The sequence below is a fragment of the Abramis brama genome, assembly GCF_963993115.1.
Source record: "Abramis brama genome assembly, chromosome: 13".
Lineage (NCBI taxonomy): Eukaryota > Metazoa > Chordata > Actinopteri > Cypriniformes > Leuciscidae > Abramis > Abramis brama.
In genome coordinates this window covers 2,851,761-2,873,010 of record NC_139975.1, presented here as the reverse complement: position 1 = coordinate 2,873,010, position 21,250 = coordinate 2,851,761, and the positions used below count along the sequence as shown (strand labels likewise).

The 21,250-nt window shown below is 38.6% G+C and overlaps 1 protein-coding gene and 1 long non-coding RNA gene across 5 annotated transcripts in view; one reads left to right on the top strand and one right to left on the bottom strand.

Annotated features, from left to right (window-relative positions):
* Positions 1 to 3,729: 3,729 nt before the first annotated feature.
* The window catches only part of frmpd1b (FERM and PDZ domain containing 1b), a 55,643-nt gene continuing 38,122 nt past the window's right edge, over positions 3,730 to 21,250 (bottom strand). For all 4 annotated transcript variants that reach the window (XM_084133075.1, XM_084133074.1, XM_084133076.1 and 1 more), the window contains 10 exons: positions 20,993 to 21,088; positions 19,515 to 19,640; positions 17,763 to 17,882; positions 17,414 to 17,550; positions 17,204 to 17,330; positions 14,341 to 14,433; positions 12,361 to 12,543; positions 9,906 to 10,050; positions 7,289 to 8,278; positions 3,730 to 6,600 (listed from right to left, as the gene is read on the bottom strand). In XM_084133075.1, the coding sequence (XP_083989201.1) occupies positions 4,154 to 6,600; positions 7,289 to 8,278; positions 9,906 to 10,050; positions 12,361 to 12,543; positions 14,341 to 14,433; positions 17,204 to 17,330; positions 17,414 to 17,550; positions 17,763 to 17,882; positions 19,515 to 19,640; positions 20,993 to 21,088 (4,464 nt within the window). In that variant the 3' untranslated portion in view covers positions 3,730 to 4,153. The remainder of the gene's footprint in view (positions 6,601 to 7,288; positions 8,279 to 9,905; positions 10,051 to 12,360; positions 12,544 to 14,340; positions 14,434 to 17,203; positions 17,331 to 17,413; positions 17,551 to 17,762; positions 17,883 to 19,514; positions 19,641 to 20,992; positions 21,089 to 21,250) is intronic.
* Positions 14,291 to 21,250, top strand: part of LOC311094880 — a 31,977-nt gene continuing 25,017 nt past the window's right edge. Inside the window, exons 1-2 of the long non-coding RNA XR_014608735.1 lie at positions 14,291 to 14,471; positions 17,740 to 17,950. This is a non-coding gene — a long non-coding RNA (uncharacterized lncRNA). The remainder of the gene's footprint in view (positions 14,472 to 17,739; positions 17,951 to 21,250) is intronic.

Sequence of the window (21,250 nt, the reverse complement as noted above, 5' to 3'; positions counted from 1 at the left end):
TCTAATATTTGAGATAAAAACATAATTTAACTTGGTTTAAAATTACCTAAAGCACAGTTTCCTATATATGAGGCATTTACAATAGAAAAGCTACAAAAACATCTTTCAGTGTTACTATATTTAGTGAGTCCCACAGATTACAGCGAGTGTGTGTGCCAGTAAACAGCTCAATCCCATCATTCCCTCAACTGTGAAAGTCTGCGACTGAGTTTAATCCAAGGCCTAATCTGTAATCTCCTCCTGCGAACTCAAAAAGCAAATCCAGTCTGACAATTTACTATTTTGGTAAGTGGTTAAAACTAGACATAAAGACTTATAAAAGACAAAATATTGTAAAATAACAGATGTGACAGAATTTGGGATTAAAACCGAATAAACATCTAAAATCACGCAGCGATTTATTTACATGCAAACCTCACAAAACGGGTCAATAACGGGTAATATTTCACCCCAAAATCAAAAGAAAGATAACAGAAATGATGTTGCCTAAAATAATAAAAAATAATAATGCATTAGTTCCATAGCAATTGTCATTCAAAATCAAACCTTTATTATCATGAACACAGTAGAGGGAATGCAAAACATCTTCTCGATTGTCCCTTCTCATTTCATCCAGATGTTTGCTTTCATATTCACATATAGCCACATTTCAGATTTTAGTTTTGTGCACTTTTGAAAGGCAATCGTCTGCATACAACATGTCTCAATACATACGGTCCTTACAAGCAGTTTTTTTTTTTTTTTTGCTTCATATTTGCTACAAATGCAGTGGCAGTTCACAGGACCTTCATATTACAGGAAGATTTTATACGGAAACATCTTTGCTCTCTGATGTTCGATATGAAAGTAATTTCTGTGAAAAGAATGAATAATAACAGATTACATATTTGTCTCTTTCCTTCTCGTGACTTTTCTCTCGATGCAAACTAGCTATGCGTCATCTGACTTGATAACCACAATCTGGCAGTGTGTGTGTGTGTGTGTGTTTGCTTAATGGGGGTGGAGTGTCTAATATGGGTGATATTCTTGACGTTAGAGAATTTCTTCCAGATGGCAAGTAACTTAGTTATTACTAAACAAGGATGATGTCATAATTCATCCATTGACCTCAAGTTGGTCATGTGATCTGGGTGATTTAATTATGTACTCTGGACGGAAGTTGCATCTGGAAACATACAGAATTTTAACCCTTGACTGTTATACCACATAATACTGGTCTGAGATCAGATCAGGGCAACTGAATATGCTCAAGTACTCAGAATTTAGAATATAGATCTTTGAAGATTTCCCCAATCATATTTTTGTGAATTATTACAGCCAAATCCAAAATAAGCATTCTTAGACCTGAAACATACTCTGTGCAAGTACAGAAATGCACACATGAATGATCGAGCAATGCACTGCAAGTATGCGCTTCCAACTAACATGTTTAACGTGTTCTGCTGCATAAACAAACCCAGGGGGTGGTAGAGTTCCCTTCAGATTTCAAATTTGTTGTTATTCTGGTTGCTGGCTGTAATAACTTGCTCAGCAAGATTCTCTTCAAACGGTTGCTCAACCATGATAGTAGGCCGTTTACGCTAATGTTCGCTAGGGCACCTCCTGCAATGATGCTAAAAAGGCAAAGCAACTTTCACTGTGTTATGCATTACGCTGTGAAATTGAGCTGGTGTCATTAGAAGCACTTGCTTTCACATATTTGTATGGAGTTTGTTTCTGGCCTTCTTCAAAGATGATTTACACTGATGAGAAAAAATATTTAATGTATACTAAATATGGTGCCGTTCACCACTTGCTAAAGTGTAAGGAAAAACATTTCCTAAACCTTTTTGTTTAAATGAAACAGAAGGCAAAATAAATATATAAAACTTTCACAACGATCCTGCAAGATTAAATATAAGGCCTAGGTTTGCTAGGGAAGTCCTCTAAAGTGAAAACGTTAGTGATTTACAACAAATTGAAAATTATTTTGATATGTATAAAATGTAAGAAAGTATAATATGTGGAAAATTTCGGATACAAATCGTGAAGCTTGCATAGTCAAAAATGGGGGAAGAGTGAGAAATTGTGTGGTTTGGCTATTGGTGGGATTGCTTACGGGTGCTACAGTAACATGGTGACAACGTTGTTGTGTAAACACGCCCCAATTGTGCTATTACGTCTTTGGACCACACCGATCTCTGTGGTTAACAGTCACCTGATAAGCCAATATAAAAACAAACATCAAAAGCCAAACCTGACACGCCGACATAGTAACAAAAATCCCAAACGGCCACACTTCTATTGCCATCAACTCTCATTCTACAGTCAGAAAAACCTATTGTAGACTGAATGAAATGAAAGTCCTTTGGATAGTCTGGTGAGATGCTACTGCATAAGTATTTGGGGTTTTTAGTGTTTTGTCCCAGCATCTACTGTTAGGGATTAGTGGAGTCCCAGACATAGCAACATAGTGTCGGCCCAGATCCGGCCCACATCTAGTACACATGAATTCCACACGGCCCAGATCTGGTACACATGGATACCACACGGCCCAGATCCGGCCCACATCTGGTACACATAAATTCCACACGGCCTAGATCCGGCTCACATCTGGTACACATGGATACTACACGACCCAGATCTGGTACACATGGATACCACATGGCCCAGATCCGGCCCACATCTGGTACACATGGATACCACACGGCCCAGATCCGGCCCACATCTGGTACACATGGATACCACACGGCCCAGATCTGGCCCACATCTGGTACACATAAATTCCACACGGCCTAGATCTGGCTCACATCTGGTACACATGGATACTACACGACCCAGATCTGGTACACATGGATACCACATGGCCCAGATCCGGCCCACATCTGGTACACATGGATACCACACGGCCCAGATCCGGCCCACATCTGGTACACATAGATACCACACAGCCCAGATCCGGCCCACATCTGGTACACATAAATTCCACACGGCCTAGATCTGGCTCACATCTGGTACACATGGATACTACACGACCCAGATCTGGTACACATGGATACCACATGGCCCAGATCCGGCCCACATCTGGTACACATGGATACCACACAGCCCATATCCGGCCCACATCTGGTACACATAGATACCACATGGCCCAGATCCGGCCCACATCTGGTACACATGGATACCACACGGCCCAGATCCGGCCCACATCTGGTACACATGGATTCCACACGGCCCAGATCCGGCCCACATCTGGTACACATGGATACCACACGGCCCAGATCCGGCCCACATCTGGTACACATGGATTCCACACGGCCCACATCTGGTACACATGGATTCCACACAATCCAGATCCGGCCCACATCTGGTACACATGGATTCCACACGGCCCAGATCCGGCCCACATCTGGTACACATGGATTCCACACGGCCCACATCTGGTACACATGGATTCCACATGACCCAGATCCGGCCCACATCCGGTACAAATGGATTCCACACGGCCCAGATCCGGCCCACATCTGGTACACATGGATTCCACACGGCCCACATCTGGTACACATGGATTCCACATGACCCAGATCCGGCCCACATCCGGTACAAATGGATTCTACATGGCCCAGATCCGGCCCATATCTGGTACACATGGATTCCACACACTATGTTGCTGTCTGGGGTGTCTGTTCACTTTGTTCCTTCAATCTGTAAAGAGCAGCACAACTAAACTAAACTAAACGTGAAAACGAGTGAAGCTTCATAACACTGTTTATCTCAGTTAGAGCAAGAGGTAGGGATTCACATACACCCAAAACAAACAAAATGCAGGTATGGCAAGTTAGAAACCACGGTGCACATATACTGTATGTAAAAAATAAATACATACTACAGACTGTACATACATCAGGAATTAAAGAACTGTTAGAAAATAGCTATGTCCGAATGCATAATTCCAGTACGTTTATAGGGAGACTTGGCAAGACAAACAGGTTAACATGTAACAGTTCTCACTTGTTAGTTCGCTAACTGTGTGTGTGTGTGTTCACGGCACTTACTATTATTCTTGTGTGCCAGCACACAATCAGTTTTTAGATGCCAGAAAGGCATCGCTACTTTAAGTACAATTCTATGCTCGCACTCTACGATCCCTTAAGAGGGTCCCGGAAGGTACAGTTTAAAAGTTCAGAGGTACATTTCCATTGTCTATGTCTGGTGTCCGTGTCCGAAACAGTTGTGTGAGCGAGAAGACTGTTGAGATGAGAACCGTACACTTCTTGGCCAAGAGTCTGACACCCTCGCCCTCTCTTGCTGTTTCTACAGCACCTACAAACTCCTTATACAGGTCCACGATCTCCTCAAGCTTCCCAAGCGCCTCGTCTGCATCAATATCCCCATGACATCCTCCGCAGTCCGAACAGGGAACTCGCATGCAGGTTGAGGCAAGTTGCACTAGAGCTCCAAAGCTGTTTCCGAGTGACAGAAGAGCATCGTCAGGTGCCCATCCTACCCGTGTGGCTCTCTGGCATCCCGATGCCAACCTTCGTGCCTCCGTCTGGACCAGGCATCTCTCGGTCTCTGAAAGCGAATGCCTATTCACGTTGTCGTTTATGCATTCCCCCTTGTGGGTTGGAGGGTGTACAGCAGAAGGTCCTTTCTTCAACACTAAAAGAAGTTCATTAATGTCTCGCTGCAAACAGGCATAGCCGTCTTTAAGCCCTGCACCTTTCTGACCGGTAACATAATGGCGGCCTTGCAGAAAGCTGAGGGGATTATCTATTGGTCCGTAGTGGTCTAGAGTCAGAGATTCCCGAGGTCTGGGCGGGATCAGGAGTGGACTGAGTTCTGAGGATGTGGATAAGGGACGAGGGGAATCTCTGAGTAGGGATAGGACATTTGGAGAGGGACCAGAGAGGGTTGCAGGGGAGGCACCTGGGGTGGGTTGAGGTGGTTTACTGATCTGGTTTCGACGGGAGAATTCGTAGACGGTCAGATCATCATCAAAGCCGCAGTTGTCCTCTGTATCTCCGCTGAAACAGTTGGCGTAGACTGTATGGCACCCACATGCGTCACGGCTTGTGGAGGACAGAGGGGAAGCATTGTCAAGTCGAATCTCTGAAGGGCTGCCTTTGTGTGACTGAGGTTGTTCGGACTTGCAGGTCCCAAAATGCCGGTGCAACTCTGGGGCTTCAGTGGACAATTTCTGCCTCAGGTCAGGATGGCTTGACGACATCGGAGGTTTCCCATTGGTGTCCGTCACGGGAGTTGTGGACACTTCCTCTGGTCCGTCTTTGAGCTTCACAATGACTACTTCAGCATCTTTCTCTTTCCAGTCAATCAAAGATGGCACTGAAGTGGCCTTGGGGGACACCTTTAATTCGTGATTCACACCTGTCCCATTGGTTGCTTTATTACCCGTTGATGAAATAGTGTTGCTGAGTGCTACCGTCCCCAAGATCTCTTGGGAACGGGTGAGGTACCAGGGCATATCTTGAATTTTTCCACGCAAGGCTGTGGCAGACAGACGTCCGGATGAACCTGTTCTGCTGGGGAAACTAGTCCCGTTTCGAGCTGGATCCTCAGGAACAATATTCACAGACTGAACTGAGGGAGAAGGTAAGGGAGATGGAGATGGGGTAGGAGTGGTTGAAGCACTTGTCGGTTTGACTGTAGAGCTTTTAGCCTTTAGTTCAGTTCTTAGGTTCTCATGACTAAGAGAAACACCCTTACTCAGTGTAGAGGGTGGGGAGGTACTGGTACCATTTCTCTGAGACCAGGGGTGTAGAGAAAGACCATTGGGGGGAACTTTTGCCTTTTCCTCAGGTTTTTGTAACTGGGCATCAGCTGCCTTTGAGGGTGGCTGTAAAACAATGAATGATGGTTTGGGAGGAATTGGGGGCTTTGTGTTCATCTGGGGGACTTTATTTTCCGTTTTTATAGTTTCAAGGGAGTCTGATGATCGTTGTTGTAGAGGACCCTTTTTGTCTGCTGTTATTTTCCCAAATTCAGTTGTTCCTTCGGCATTTGTTGGCTCTTTCTGACTTGGCTTAATGTCTTGACTATCAAGTCCTTCAAGATCCACAAGATTTGGAGTAGTCTTCTTTTCTAGACAGGCCGGGATATGGTCAGATACTCCATTTTGAGGTCTGGGTCCATTTTGAAGAGTCTCCAGGTCTACCATGTTCTGCTGGGGAAGGGTAGATTGGCGTACAGCAGTAATTAGTGAGGAAGACATTGGTGGTCCAGGCCCCGTGACTGGTTTAAACTCCATGGTTTCTGGCTCCATCTCCAGAAGGTGAGCATTTCGGCCAGGGATGTCCCCATTGCAGTGCTGGGCTTTCTGACCCGTGGAGTGGTTAGCAGAGAAAGGTTTAGGCTCCACAGGTGTAGGTTCAGGGGGCAAAATCATTGAGGGCTGATGGACCTCCAATTCAGGGTTTTTAGACTCTGGGATCAGAGGGGTGAAATGGTTAGCAGGCGAAGGTTTTTCTTTGAGGTCCTCTGCTGCGCCACTGTCCTCCTCCTTGCTATCTCTGGATTCAGGAGCTTTTGTCTTGTCCACAATAACCTTAATGTCATAAATGCTAAGAGAAGGATGCATGTTCTCAGAATCTGAGCTTTTCTCTGCAAAAGAATAAGAGGTATGAGAGACTTGTACGTTTGATGAAAAAAACATCAATAAAAACCTAGATATTTAACATTTTAAAGGAATATTCCAGATTCAATACATGTTAATTATTGTGACAATATTGATTACCTTCAAAAACCTATTTTGACTCATTACTCAGCAAAAATCGAAGTAAGGCACTTACAAGATGAACATAATGTTCTAAAAGTATAGCCACAAGAATGAAACATTATACATGTCTTACTAGCCCTCGCCTGTGTTAAGTTATATCCAATATTTATTATGGACAAACTATTTAAAGGCAGTAACCCCTGCTACTGAGATGCAATATACAAGTAGTATACAAGAAATATGACTTGTATGTCTAAAATAAATGCAAAAATAATTATTTAGACAAATTTACAGATGAAATAATAGATATTTTAAATGAGAAGTGCCTTTGCAAATATACTTAGCTTTACATTTCTGCTTTTAAACCCTCCAGGTGTATAGCCACGTTTGCTTTCATTTCAAGTGCTTTGCCATGACAGTAATTTAAGCTTGTTTAGCTTGTCGAAACTACTTTCTCTGGAAACCGACTTTATGCAATAAATGTTGTTGAAGGAACTTAACTTGTATTGAACCTGGAACATTCCTCTACAGAATGCACATGTTTTCTGGGTAAAAAAAAGATGGTTCACTGACCTGTGAGGCCTTGCTCTGTGATGGGAGGGGTAAATCGATCTTGGGCATCATAAAATTCATCCTCAGATGAATAACTGTCTCTCGAGTCCTTTGATTTTTCAGAGACATCTGAGGGCACAATTCTCTTCAGCACAGATTGTGCTATTATTTTTGAAGATGCTCCCTGTGATTTAGCGTCATTTGCCTGGTTCTTTGGGAAACTGTTTCCCTCTTGTCTACATGCTGGATTGTTGTGAATCCTAGTGAAGAGAGCCTGAAAGTTTACTCCTGCTAACTTAGCATTTATACTATTAGCGGTACAGGAGGCTAACACTGCCTCAAATTCTGCTGACATGGTGGAAATGTGACCGTCATCATCCTCCTCGCTTAATGCATCGTCGCTGGCCGCAGGCGGACTTGGCAAGCTGTCTGACATTTGGGAGAGTTCAGAGAAGCACAGACCTGAGTGATTATCGTAGGTCAGGTCACAAGGCCGTCCGGGTTTGTTTGAACTGCCCCTTTCATGCAAACGCTCTGACACCTCTAAGAGGTAAGGGTGATGGACATCCAGACTCGAGGCCCCAGAACCAAGACCAGAACTGGGCTTTTCTTCCAGAGAGGCATCCATATGGCCAAGCCCACCAATGGCTGCCTTGATACTCTCCTCTAGTGCATTCAGCGAGTTACTGGACAAACTGGAAAAGCTGCTGTTGACCCGAGGGTCCGTGTACCATCCAGTCTCCAAAAGGGCATCAATTCTCTCGGCGTAATCCCCATCTCCAACGGACTCTCTCTTGCTCGCCTCGTCTCCTTCATCCTCTAAAAAGGGATGTGTTACAATCACTCTGACTCTTTCTGCTTCCGCTTCGCTTTTCCCCTCGGCTTCCTCTCCTTCCTCCGTTCCATCATTTGTATTAGTGGATATAGTGTCTTCAGTGTCCAGCAGTCCCTCCATGAGATAGTCATCCTCTGAACTGTCTTCTGAATCGCTCCCACATCGAGAAACATACCCTAAACCAACACATTAAACAATTTATATAGTATTTAGTATGATATAATGTACAAGTGAATCTGTTTTATAACCAATTAAATGCATATAAAAAATACAACTGATTGGAAGATTCTTGCAAAAAGACATTTCGTAAAATTTGTGAATCTTGACATTGTAACACACTGTAGCTTATTGGCTACACTGTGTTAGATTCATGGTAGTACTAACATATAACCATGGTAGTACTATGGTATACATAGAAGCTAGGGATGCACGATATATCGGCCACCATATCGGTATCGGACGATATATGTTCATTTTTAATGTTATCGTTATCGGCCAGATTAGAAAATTTGGCCAATATATTAAAGCAGATAAATAATGGATTATTTCCTTCAGCTGAGACACTTCAGATGCGCACTGTTCAACATGATGTTTTTGAATTGCTTGAAATATGATTGGAATCACTTTGAAAAGGAAAATACGGTTAAGTGCAACATGTGCAAGTCTGTCATATCGGCTACATAAAATTATAATGAGAACATTATTATTGTGTGCTTTGGACATGGTGAGACTTTTGTTTTTGTAATCAGGCTCTCAAAAATTATATAAAAAATTGGATTTAGATTTATCGGCCAATATATAGGTTATCAGCATTGAAATATAAATAATTATCGGTTATTATCGGTATCAGTCAATTTTCATATCGGCGCATCCCTAATAGAAGCACTTTGGAATACCATGTAAACATCAAGGTACATGAATTTCAGTAACATGGTATAATTCAAAGTAACACAATCTGTACTATAGGACTTTTTTTGAGTAAATCTGAGTCAATATTTTGTTCTAAGAAGGTGCAAGCAAACATGCAACGAGCATTTTGTCTCTTGCTTGGTTCGTATTCTTACACTGTTGTGCTGGGTAGCAAATTGTGGACAACCAAGCCATAGCGTATGTTCAGTGTTGTTTTAGTATTGATTATATTAGGGATGACTCTACCACTGCCGATATTGATGCCAATCCGATACCAATACTGTTTTTTATCTTGATCAATTTAGAATTTCTATAGAATGACTATAAATATCTATATATCTATATCTGTCAAAATCACCAAAAGGATAATGCATTTCAAAGGGAACACTGCAACATCTTGGAGCAATTTAAAATCCCCCTGTGGTGAAAATCCAGCTTTTAATGTTGTTTATGTGTCTATGTGGTGTTTTTAATACGCTTTAAGACAAACCATGTGTAAATTCATAAGTCGACACCATTGCTGAGTATTTCCTCCTTAAAACTGCAGTGAACCAAAGACAGTCTCAAAAACACGCTTTGAAATCGCTGGTGTTTCTGACGTCACAAACTACCCTGTAACCAATCAGATCAACGTGTGATCGTCAACCAGTGGATCTCTGAGCTGAGTGAGTGAGTGGAGGTGGGGCTCATTTGCATATTCATAGAACCACGCATACTAAATGACGCAAGGGTGTCGAGTTACATTCAAGATATTTTAAGGCTTTTAAATATGACATTTTGGTGATCAAAGATGAGTTTTAAGGGATGAAATTAGTGACTAGAGTTGCGGTGCAAGAGAGAAAAAAAGAGGTAATGTCATATAATTTAATGACACATCCTTCCCAAATCTCCTACCTTCTTCCGCCGGAATGCGTCGCATTTTAGGTCTGGGTCCCCAGCGAAAAACATTGATGTTTGGGTCCACCAGCAGTTTGCAGTATCCAGCCAGGAGACAGGACAGGTCTTTCGCTGCTACGGACTCCATTAGCAGGGCTATAGGCTGGAAGTTGCAGGAGAAAGAGATGGTCTGATAGTTTATATATAAAAAGGGAGATATTTCTGTTCCTGGGTTTTTATCCACACTTGTATGTTCTGAAGGCCCAGTTTCAGCATTTTAAAGGGATAGTTCACTCAAAAATAAAAATTAGCCCATGATTTACTCAGGCCATCCTTAAAAATATTCTTGTTTGACCCGACCGACCCTGTCAATTTAGTACCGACCCAATTATTTATTTTTTTCCCCTTTTAGTCCGACCGACTTGCCGGTTGTAAAATGCGTTAAGACCGACCGATTTTTTTTTTTAACTCTTCAAACAACTAATACAAATGCAATAAAATAATATTAGTTATTAAGTATTGTGAATATAAATTGCCTAGACCTACATACAAACATAAGCTACGTTCTTTCTTTTAAATAAAAACCTGTGGCGCGTCATATGATTATGTTTACACCATTGGTTTACGCATGTCACACTACGGCCTGTAGGCTAAGTTCGCTTCGTTTCATTCACTGTCAATGGTTCGCGCTTGGTAATGATGGCTGCGGCTTTACTCTAAAGATTATTTCATTTTTATATGTTGTTGAATATGGTTTATTAAAAAATAAACATATGAGAGCGTGTTATAGGCTATATGTAATGTTTTAGTCAGATATGACGACGCTACTGCAACACGCATCGCGCAGATGAAGCTGAGCATCAACGTGCTATCGCAAATCAAAGTGAAAGTAAGTCGCAGACGCTTAACACACAATCATCTTCATTAAATGTAAAGAAACGAAATGATCTTACCAGGGCTGTTTCCGCTTTCTCTTATTGCGGGCTTTGATTCAGAAATTTTAGCTGATGATCAATAAAATAATGTATCTCATAACTGTTGCTTTCGGTGATGTGCACTCCATTAAATCTGCATATAGCGGGAATTGAAGATCGGATTTATATCCGCAAAAAAACAACAACACACATTTGTATATGTAACCAGGTGTAAATGGAATCGTTTTGATAAATCAGATTGCAATCCGATCTGAGAAAACGCATGAAGTGGCCTGGTGTGAACAGCCCCTAGACATCGGTGACCCCCCGAACCCCGATTTTTTTTTTTTTAATAAAAAATATATACTTTTTTATATATATTTTTTATATATATATAAAAATATAGACCTACCTACCGACCCTTTTTTTCTTTTTTTTTGCTGTTACTGCAAACCAAAATATTTTTAAGGATGGCCTCACCCTGAACTCATCCTAGGTGTATATGACATTATTCTTTCAGACGAATACAATCAGAGTTATATTAAAATATGTCCTGGCTCTTCCAAGCTTTATAATGGGAGTGAATTGCGGTTTCTGTTTTAAGTCCATAAAAGTGCAATCTATCCGTGATAAAAGTGCATCCATCCATGATAAAAGTGCATCCATCCATGATAAAAGTGCATCTATCCATCATAAAAGTGCATCTATCCATCATAAAAGTGCATCTGTCCATCATAAAAGTGCATCTATCCATCATAAAAGTGCATCTGTCCATCATTAAGTGCATCTATCCATCATAAAAGTGCATCTGTCCATCATAAAGTGCATCTATCCATCATAAAAGTGCATCTGTCCATCATAAAAGTGCATCTGTCCATCATAAAAGTGCATCTATCCATCATAAAAGTGCATCTGTCCATCATAAAGTGCATCTATCCATCATAAAGTGCATCTATCCGTGATAAAAGTGCATCCATCCATGATAAAAGTGCATCCATCCATGATAAAAGTGCATCTATCCATCATAAAGTGCATCTATCCATCATAAAAGTGCATCTGTCCATCATAAAAGTGCATATATCCATCATAAAAGTGCATCTATCCATCATAAAAGTGCATCTGTCCATCATAAAAGTGCATATATCCATCATAAAAGTGCATCTATCCATCATAAAAGTGCATATATCCATCATAAAAGTGCATATATCCATCATAAAAGTGCATCTATCCATCATAAAAGTGCATATATCCATCATAAAGTGCATCTATCCATCATAAAAGTGCATCTGTCCATCATAAAAGTGCATATATCCATCATAAAAGTGCATCTATCCATCATAAAAGTGGACTTCAAAACAAACAGCAATTCACTGTGATTATAAAGCTTGGAAGAGCCCGGGCATTTTATAATATAACTCTGATTGTGTTCGTCTGAAAGAAGAATGTCATACACACCTAGGATGAGTTCAGGGCGAGTAAATCAAGGGCTAATTTTCATTTTTGAGTGAACTATCCCTTTAACCCTGTTAATTTGAATCTATTGGCAGACGTGTACACACCTGGATGTCCTGCAGGTAAATCTTCACCATGCTGACTCTGTCAGACTCTGAGAGCACTTCTATCCGGGTGATGTAGTGGAAGTCAATGATGGTGGAGATCATGTTGAGCTGGTGGTTTAGTATTTGGCTGATCCCGTATCTCGCTCCCACCAGCAAACTCACCAACGACTCCCTGTCCTGCAGCTGTAAGACACACATTTACTCCAATCTGACTCAGTCTAACCAAAAACGTTCATCAATATATAAAGGATATAGATAACCTTAAAGAGGTCATATTACGCCCTTTTACAAAGTGTTGTTTCAGGCTCGACTAGAACAGGTTTTCCTGCTTGAATGTTGATTATTTTCCTCATATTCTCCATTGTTGCGGCTCCTCTCTTCCCAGTCTGTCAGTAACGCTCTGTTTACTTCCTGTCTCTATGAAGCCCCTCCTTCTGAAAAGCACACTGTGCTCTGATTGGTCGGCTGGAGCAGTGTGTTGTGATTGGTCGAGCGCTTCGAGTGTGTTTGGGAAATGTCCCGCCCCTTCCCATAACTGCCAGTTTAACACACTACTAACTAACTCAACCAGGCCCCGCCCCTTTATTCTGCATATGAATTATTATAATGAGGAATATTGTGACATGTTCGTTCCCGGAAGAAACTCAAGACTACAATGGAGGCGTTTCAGGAGTTCAGAAACACTGACACTGATATAGAGAAGAACTGTGGGACTTTACAGAGCTTCTTCATGATCAAACAGCAACATTACACACTGAAGACAGATGAATGTGGAAAAAAGTAGTCTGATTCATGAACGAACTAATCTTATGAGCAAGGTCTTTTTAATGAATCACTCTCAGATAATTTCAAGGTTTATTTTTATGCCATTGCGAAAGATGCTGCTGTTTTATCCAGATCTCTTGCAGCCTAGAACAGCCAGCTTATATAACATGATAAAAAATGAATATCCTTGAAAATAGGAGGATGCTTGACAAGATTTTATCCAGCGTAACATTATCTTAAAAAAAAAAAAAAAAGAGAGGAAATTTGCTTGGGAAAATGCAATAAGGTTCTTCATAACCCCCAGTAAAGTATATGCAAACCATTGGCTGACCATTTTCACATCTTTTGGGACTGTAACGTTATTCATATTTATTGGCAGGATCTGAATAGAGAAATAAATGCAATAATGGGGTGCAATCTTGAGTGTAACTTTAAAACAATGGACTTGGGCATTTCTCCTTCACAAATAACAAAGAAGCACATCTACCTTTTTATTATATTACTGGCAACTAGTAAGAAGGCATTACAAGGAAATGGCTCAAGGAAGATCCCACATCTGTATATGAATGACGAGACACTGTAAATGATGTGTACGATAAAGAAACTCTGACGGTTTCAGTAAGACAACATACTAACTGAAACTAAACTAACCTCTGGGAAGAAAGCATTTAGGGTTAAGGCTCGTGCAGACTGGAATAATTTACCTTTAAATGTACAATCTTTCATTTTATATGTTTAAAAATGGTTTGTTTCGTTGTTTTGAAACTTCTTGTAATTGCTTTATATGATACAGTATCAGTATATCTATGATTATATTTATTAATGCTAGGCAAAAATTCATAGGCAAAAAAAAAAGAAGTAATTTTTGTAGTGGTGTGTTTGTTGTTTTGAATTAGTTGTTTCGTTCTGTGTTGTGTTATTTAACTTTTGTGTACCTGGTGACCAGTGTATGTCTATGGATGTGCATATGCGCTCAAGTATACATTCTGTATGTACATGTGTGCACAAGAATATGTTCTTATGTAAGGATGAGTGCATATGTATTGTAAGTATATGTTTTTTTTTCTTTTCTTTTTTTCTTTCTGTATTTGTTTGGTAAAAAAAAAAAAGAAGAAAAAGTCAGAAAATAGAGAAAAATAAACGCAGCAACATCTGTGCCCTGCAGATTTAGTTATCTATTCCCGCTGGATGTGTCGGATGCACGACCTCTCTCACCAGCATGGTGGCGTTGTAGCTTCTCCCGCTGTACGACATCAGCTCCGCCATCTGGGTCAGATACGCCAGCCGGGCCTGAGACGCAGAGATCACCTGAGAGAGCGAGAGAGAGGCTCTGACAACTGTGTACAGTAAGTACAGTGTACAGTGTGTACAGTATGATGTGTACGGTATGCAAATATACATTCAGCATAGAAAACCAAGTAAGAAATGTATACACTGCCATTCAAAAGTTTGGGGTCAGTAAGATTTTTAATGATTTTAAAAGAAGTCTCTTCTGCTCACCAAGGCTGCATTTATTTGATTAAACATACAAAAAAAAAAGTAATATTATGAAATATTATTACTATTTAAAATAACTGTTTTCTATGTGAATATATATATTAAAGTGTAATTTATTCCTGTGATCAAAGCTGAATTTTCAGCATCATTACATCATTACAAGAAACATTTATGATTATTATCAATGTTGAAAACAGTTGTGCACATTTTTTTCAGGATTCTTTGATGAATAGAAAGTTTAAAAGAACAGCATTTATCTGAAATATAATCTTTTGCAACTTCAAAAGTTTGGGGTCAGTAAGATTTTTTATTTTATTTTGAGGAGAAGAAATGAAAGAAATCAATACTTTTATTCAGCAATGATGCATTAAATTGACCAAAAGTTACAGTAAAGACATTTATAATGTTACAAAAGATTTTAAATTAATGAAATAGAACTTTCTATTTCATCAAAGAATAATGAAAAAATGTGTCCACAACTGTTTTCAACATTAATAATAATAATAGTAGTTTAGTAGTTTATTTGAACATGTAAATAAAAATATATATATAGAAACATGAATACATATATAAAATTAAAATTAAAATAACAGCTAAATAAAGTCATGTACTTCTCAGCACAATCTTCCAAAATTATTGTAAATAATTCAAATTAGAAATTCCCATGTTCAAAAGTTGTAGGAAGAAGTTCATAAACTTTTCAGGTCCTACCCCATTTCTTTTTTCTTTATCCTTTAGTTAAATACAAAACAATTTGATGCTTCTCTTATACATACATCTTTACATACACCGTATATCTACCTACCTCCTATACACATAAACCCATGCATTCACATAGATACCGATGCATACATGCATACGCACACATTCCCTTTTTTTTCTTTTCTTTCTTTTTCATCTATCTTCTTCATTGCCATCTATCAAATCAAATAATAACATCTCCATACTAGACTTAATATGTAGACCAATGAACCTGTATACTATACTATCACCTTGAGTCCTTTTCATATTTATTTAATATATTTAGTTTAAATAGTCTTTTAAAATGACTCATTGTTAAACTTGATTTCATCTCTTCACTGCAGCTGTTCCACATTAACTCCTTTGGTTGTGATGCAGTGATATTTAGAATTTGTTCTTATAAGTTTCTTTTTAAATACAAATGTTCCTCTTAAGTGATATTTGCTCTCTCTCATTTGAAACAACCCTTGAATACTGTTCAATAGCTGGTGATTATTTATTCTATACATAATTTGTGCAGTTTTGAAGTCAACAATATCTCTGAATTTTAGTGCTTTTAACTTAATAAATAGTAGTTGGTGCTCTATAGGTGGTTTTATTTACAATTCTTAAGGCTCTCTTTTGTAGGATAAATATTGGTTCAGTGTTGGTTTTGTAAGTGTTTCCCCATACCTCCAGACAGTAAGTAATGTATGGAAGTATGAAGGAACAATACAACGTGTACAATGTTTGTTGATTTAATAAATAATTGATTTTATACGATATAGCAATTGATTTGGATATTTTAGCCTTAATATAATGTATATGTGGCTTCCAACATAATTTTTCATCGATTATTATTCCTAGAAATTTAAGTTCTTTTACTCTTTCTATTTCAATATCATTTATCATAAGCTTTTTGTTTAAAGTTGTGGCATGATTACCAAAAATTATAAATTTAGTTTTACTTAAGTTCAGTGTTAGTTTATTTGCATCAAACCAGCTCTTCATCTTTTGTAATTCATTTTCCACTGTATCCAAGAGTTGTTCCAGATTTTCCCCAGAACAGATTAAATTAGTATCATCAGCAAATAAAATGGTTTTCAGTGTTTTTGACACCTCCCATAAATTATTAATATACAAGTTAAACAACAATGGTCCCAACACTGACCCCTGGGGGACCCCACAGGTAATTTTCTTTGACTGTGAAATATGGTTTTGCAATTCAACATGTTGTTGTCGATTATGTAAATAGCTATTTAACCAAGAAAGTGCAGTCCCTCTAATTCCATAGTTGTGTAATTTCATAATAAAGAAATTGTGGTCTACTGTATCAAATGCTTTCTTAAGATCCAAGAATATCCCTACTGCATATTTTTTTTGTTCTATTGCTGTTGTTATTTCTTCCACAAATTGAATAAGTGCATGTGAATTTGTCCTATTAGTCCTGAAACCATATTGCTGATCACACAGTATATTATGTTTAATAATGAAGTTATCGAGCCTTTTAGTGAATGTGAATAATGAATGTTTCTCGAGCATCAAATCATCATATTAGAGTGATTTCTGAAGGATCATGTGACACTGAAGACTGGAGTAATGATGCTGAAAATTCAGCTTTGATCACAGGAATAAATTACACTTTACTAGATATTCATACATTTTAAATTGTCATAATATTTAACAATATTAATGTTTTTTTTGTTGTTGTGTTTTTGTATTTTTAATCAAATAAATGCAGCCTTGGTGAGCAGAAGAGACTTCTTTTAAAAATCTTACCGATTCCAAACTTTTGAATGGCAGTGTGTGTGTATATATATCAATCTTATATCCACGCACACACACACACACACACACACACCTTCTGTCGTGGTTCTAGCAGTGACTGGATCTTCTTCATGTGGTGATTGAGAGCTTTCCGCAGATCTTTCTCTCTCATGTTCCTCAGCAGCGTGGGAGAGATGAAGCTCTCTAAGCCAAACTCCTTACTGACACACACACACACACACGTGTTTAATGACTGTTTTATTATGTAGCAGGAGTATTTCTGAGTGTATCCGTGCGCTCTTACACAATACTCTTAACAGAGGCTCTCGTCGTCTGTCCGCAGCTCGCCAGTTTCTCGTGCATGTGAAGAGCGGCTAGTCTCAGCGCTGTGTTGCATTTCATCTCTACAGCGTAGCGTTCCTGTAACACATCTCCCACACTCTACACACACACACACACACACATACAACAAGATGACCTATAAAGTCTTGATGTTGTTTTTGGGTTCTACTAGAACAGGTTTTCAAGCTTGAGGCGCGACACAAGTGTGTTTTGCTAGTTTCAGCCCAACGCAATTTTCATTTTCACGTCCTGCGTCACATGAATGTTTATTATTTCCCCATATTTCAGCTGTAAGTATGGCAGTGTGTGACCTGGTGGAAGAGGTACTCGAAGGCCACCGGATCGTCCTGCAGGAGCTCCATCGGGTCTCGGGGAATGAAGCAGACCCTGAACAGACACCTGTAGTCGTGCGAATCCTTCTTCTGCACCACCTGACATGCAGAAACATGACGAGCGCTTTAGTACAAACTCCACTGGTGCTTCGAGTGTGGTTCAGTAGGTATGTTCTAGAATTATAGCTCAAAATTACACATATATCTGTAAACCTTGCATCAAAATTGTGTCTTCATGCATGCATTAGCACTTGTCTTAGGAAGCTGCAAGCTACTCAAAATTTAAAGTGATTTAACTACAGTATTTTCTGAAAAAATCATTCCAAAAAAAAAAAATTGCATTGAGAGAAAAATAATAATAAATCACATCAGCACATTTTATTATTACATTCAGAAACAATGTAAAATACTGGTGAATTAAACGTTTTACCCTTTACATTTAACAGTAATTTAACATTAAAAATATAAGTAGGCTATAATACGAACATAAATTATAGTTGCACTCATTATTAACAACATTTATTATAAACACCAAGCGTAAATAAATGACTTCATATGTTGACTAGTGTATTTAAAGCATAACTGGAACTCCCGGAGAGTGTGAAATACAAATAAACTTGTGCTCATGTACCGTATGTTTTGCATGCTTGATGTTAATTGCATTATATAAGTTGCTTTGGATTATAACAAAGACTTTATATACAGAAAGACGGTGCACTCGTATTACTATGAATGGGAGAAAGTGCAACAGCGTTATGGCGGATTAAGTCCCGCCTCCTAAAGAAAAGAGCCAATCGCTGATTGTTAAATCGCAGATTTGCTGTTGGAAGCTCCAGTTCCTAGTTTCTGAGACGCATGCGCATTCGCCTGGAAAATACCGCTTTTTTTCATGATTCGAGCATTTAGAAACAAAATCTATGAGACGGTTGTTGTCGGATTTCATTGGTGATTTCAAATATGAAATTTTAATCGTAATCTTGGCGAACTGTTATGGAGAATTTAATGTTTCCCCATTCAAAGAGTGAAACGACTTGTCTTAAAGGGACTTTGATTATAAGTTGCAACATGTTTTAGATGATTAAAAAACTACCGGAAAGAAAATCCGGATAACACTTTAAGTTGCTGACAAAACATAAGATAATGATGTTCAAGACAGTCATATATTTTTAATTATGTAATTATCAGACCGTATGATTTATTTGGAAAATCACAGCACAATAAGAATCTAACAAACAGAATCTAATATAGCATTAATATAAGAATTTATGAAGTAAGAAAAACTGAGGGATGATGGAAAGAATGAGTGAACTATTTTTGAACTGGACCAATTCACTAATATGAATCAAAGAGAGAGAGACACAATATGTGATCCTGGACCACAAAACCAGTCACATGGGGCAATTTTTTTGGAAATTGAGATTTATACATCATCTGAAAGCTGAATAAAGAAAATCTCCTTTAAAGTTGTTCATTTATGTTGGCGATTGTGCTGCATTAACTCACACAAATAAATGTTTTATATATTTACGGTAGTAAATTTACTAAATATCTTCATGGAACATGATCTTTACTGAATATCCTAATGATTTTTTGGCATAAAAGAAAAATCGATAATTTTGACCCATACTTGGCTATTGCCACAAATATACCCGTGCGACTCGTGACTGGTTTCGTGGTCCAGGGTCACGTATAGTGTCTCTATAGACTGCAGATAATGCGTGTGTTGCTTGCCTTCTGGATGAGCTCCTCCTCGTGCAGCAGGAGTAGTTTAGTGATGCTGTATTGCTGTTCCAGAACCAGTGAGAAATGCTCAATAGAGCGAATGGACAGCCTTTCTTTCAGAGTCAACACGATGTCCTGCACACAGACACAGCTTCAATACCACATCCACACAGTCATTATGCATTCTGGAAGTTAGTGAGAAGTCAAGTCAGCTTTATTTATACAGCGCTTCTTACAACACAGAGTGTTTCAAAGCAGCTTTACAGAGAGATAACAGGAAAATAATGCAACAAAGTTTGTTTCTAGAAGAAAATAGCGTCACAGTCCATCTAAAGTAAGTTCAGTGATGGTTCATTTTTGTTGTAAAAAAGTTATTAATTTAGTTAATTTATATATATATAGCCGCTCTGGAGAAAACAGTGATGTCATCGTCCAGCTCAGTTCAGTTCTCAATAGTGTCAATGCAGGCGGATCAATAATATTGTTGAATATTAAATTAAATGAAAATTAGAAGTAAAGAAGTAAATGGAAAATTCTTATAATATAAAGTAACAATGATTGGTGGAAAACATCTCACTGCGTGATGGAGCCTGTCGAATGCTGTTATACGCCCCTAAAATTCAAGATATCAGGGTAAAAATGCCCCTTTTGTCTCATATTTATGTGATATGATTGGCCTATAGTCAGTAATATCACACCAGTGCTGTTTTTGTCTTGAATAGCAGGATTGCAAATGTGATATTGATTTTATACAACAGTTCAATAAATAAGAAGTTAATATTGTATTATATTTTAGACACAATATTGTCTGTTTTTGCTCAGTTTTGCCAACGATAATATTACCTATAAAGCCAGAGCAGAACTGTTGTGCGTCTTCGAGCCACACAGCGGTGTTTCGCTTCTGAATGAATCTGTGGTTTGAGCGAATCAATTGAGTGAACCAATGATTCACAAAGAGAGTTATTTACTTCATTCCTGAATGAATCAGCCGTTTGAACGAGTCGAATGAATGATTCAATGACTTACTCATTTAGAGATTTACCACCACCTGCAGGCAGTTTCTTATTTAGAGAATCATTTCATGAAAAAACCTGTATGATTTTCTTTCTTTTGCGGAACATAAAAAGAAGATATTTTGAAGAATGTTGGTAATCAAACAGTTTTGGTCTGCAAATATATGTAAATACCAATTCAGATGCAGCTTCTGAAAAAAAAAAGTTTAAGTGTAATAAAATTTAAAGCTATTTTTTGTAATGTATATTTAATGCATATCATGTAATTAATTAGATTAAAATTTTAAATCGCTAGATAGACATCCCTAATAAAAGCTAAAATAACACTGCATTAAATTGTTGTCATGCTAGCTTAGCCTAAAGTTAACATAAAATAGTATTTTTGCCAAATGCATATTTTCATCTTTTCACAAAAATAAGGTTAAGAAGATGAAGTTGTTATACAGTACAGAAACCTAAACGTCCATCTCAAACCTTGACAGTGGTGGTCTTGTGAAATTTGAAGGCTTTGGTCTGGCCGTTCTCCAGGTAAACCTTCAGAACGTTGGGAAGGAAGAGAAGAGAGTTTCCCTGGAAACAGTGAATGGCGGTATTAAAAGATTTTAGATACGCAAAGACGGTGCAATCATATTACTATGGCTAGGCAAGGCAAGTTTATTTATATAGCACATTTCATACACTATGGTAATTAAAAGTGCTTTACAGAAAGGAATTAAAAGAGATATAAAGATG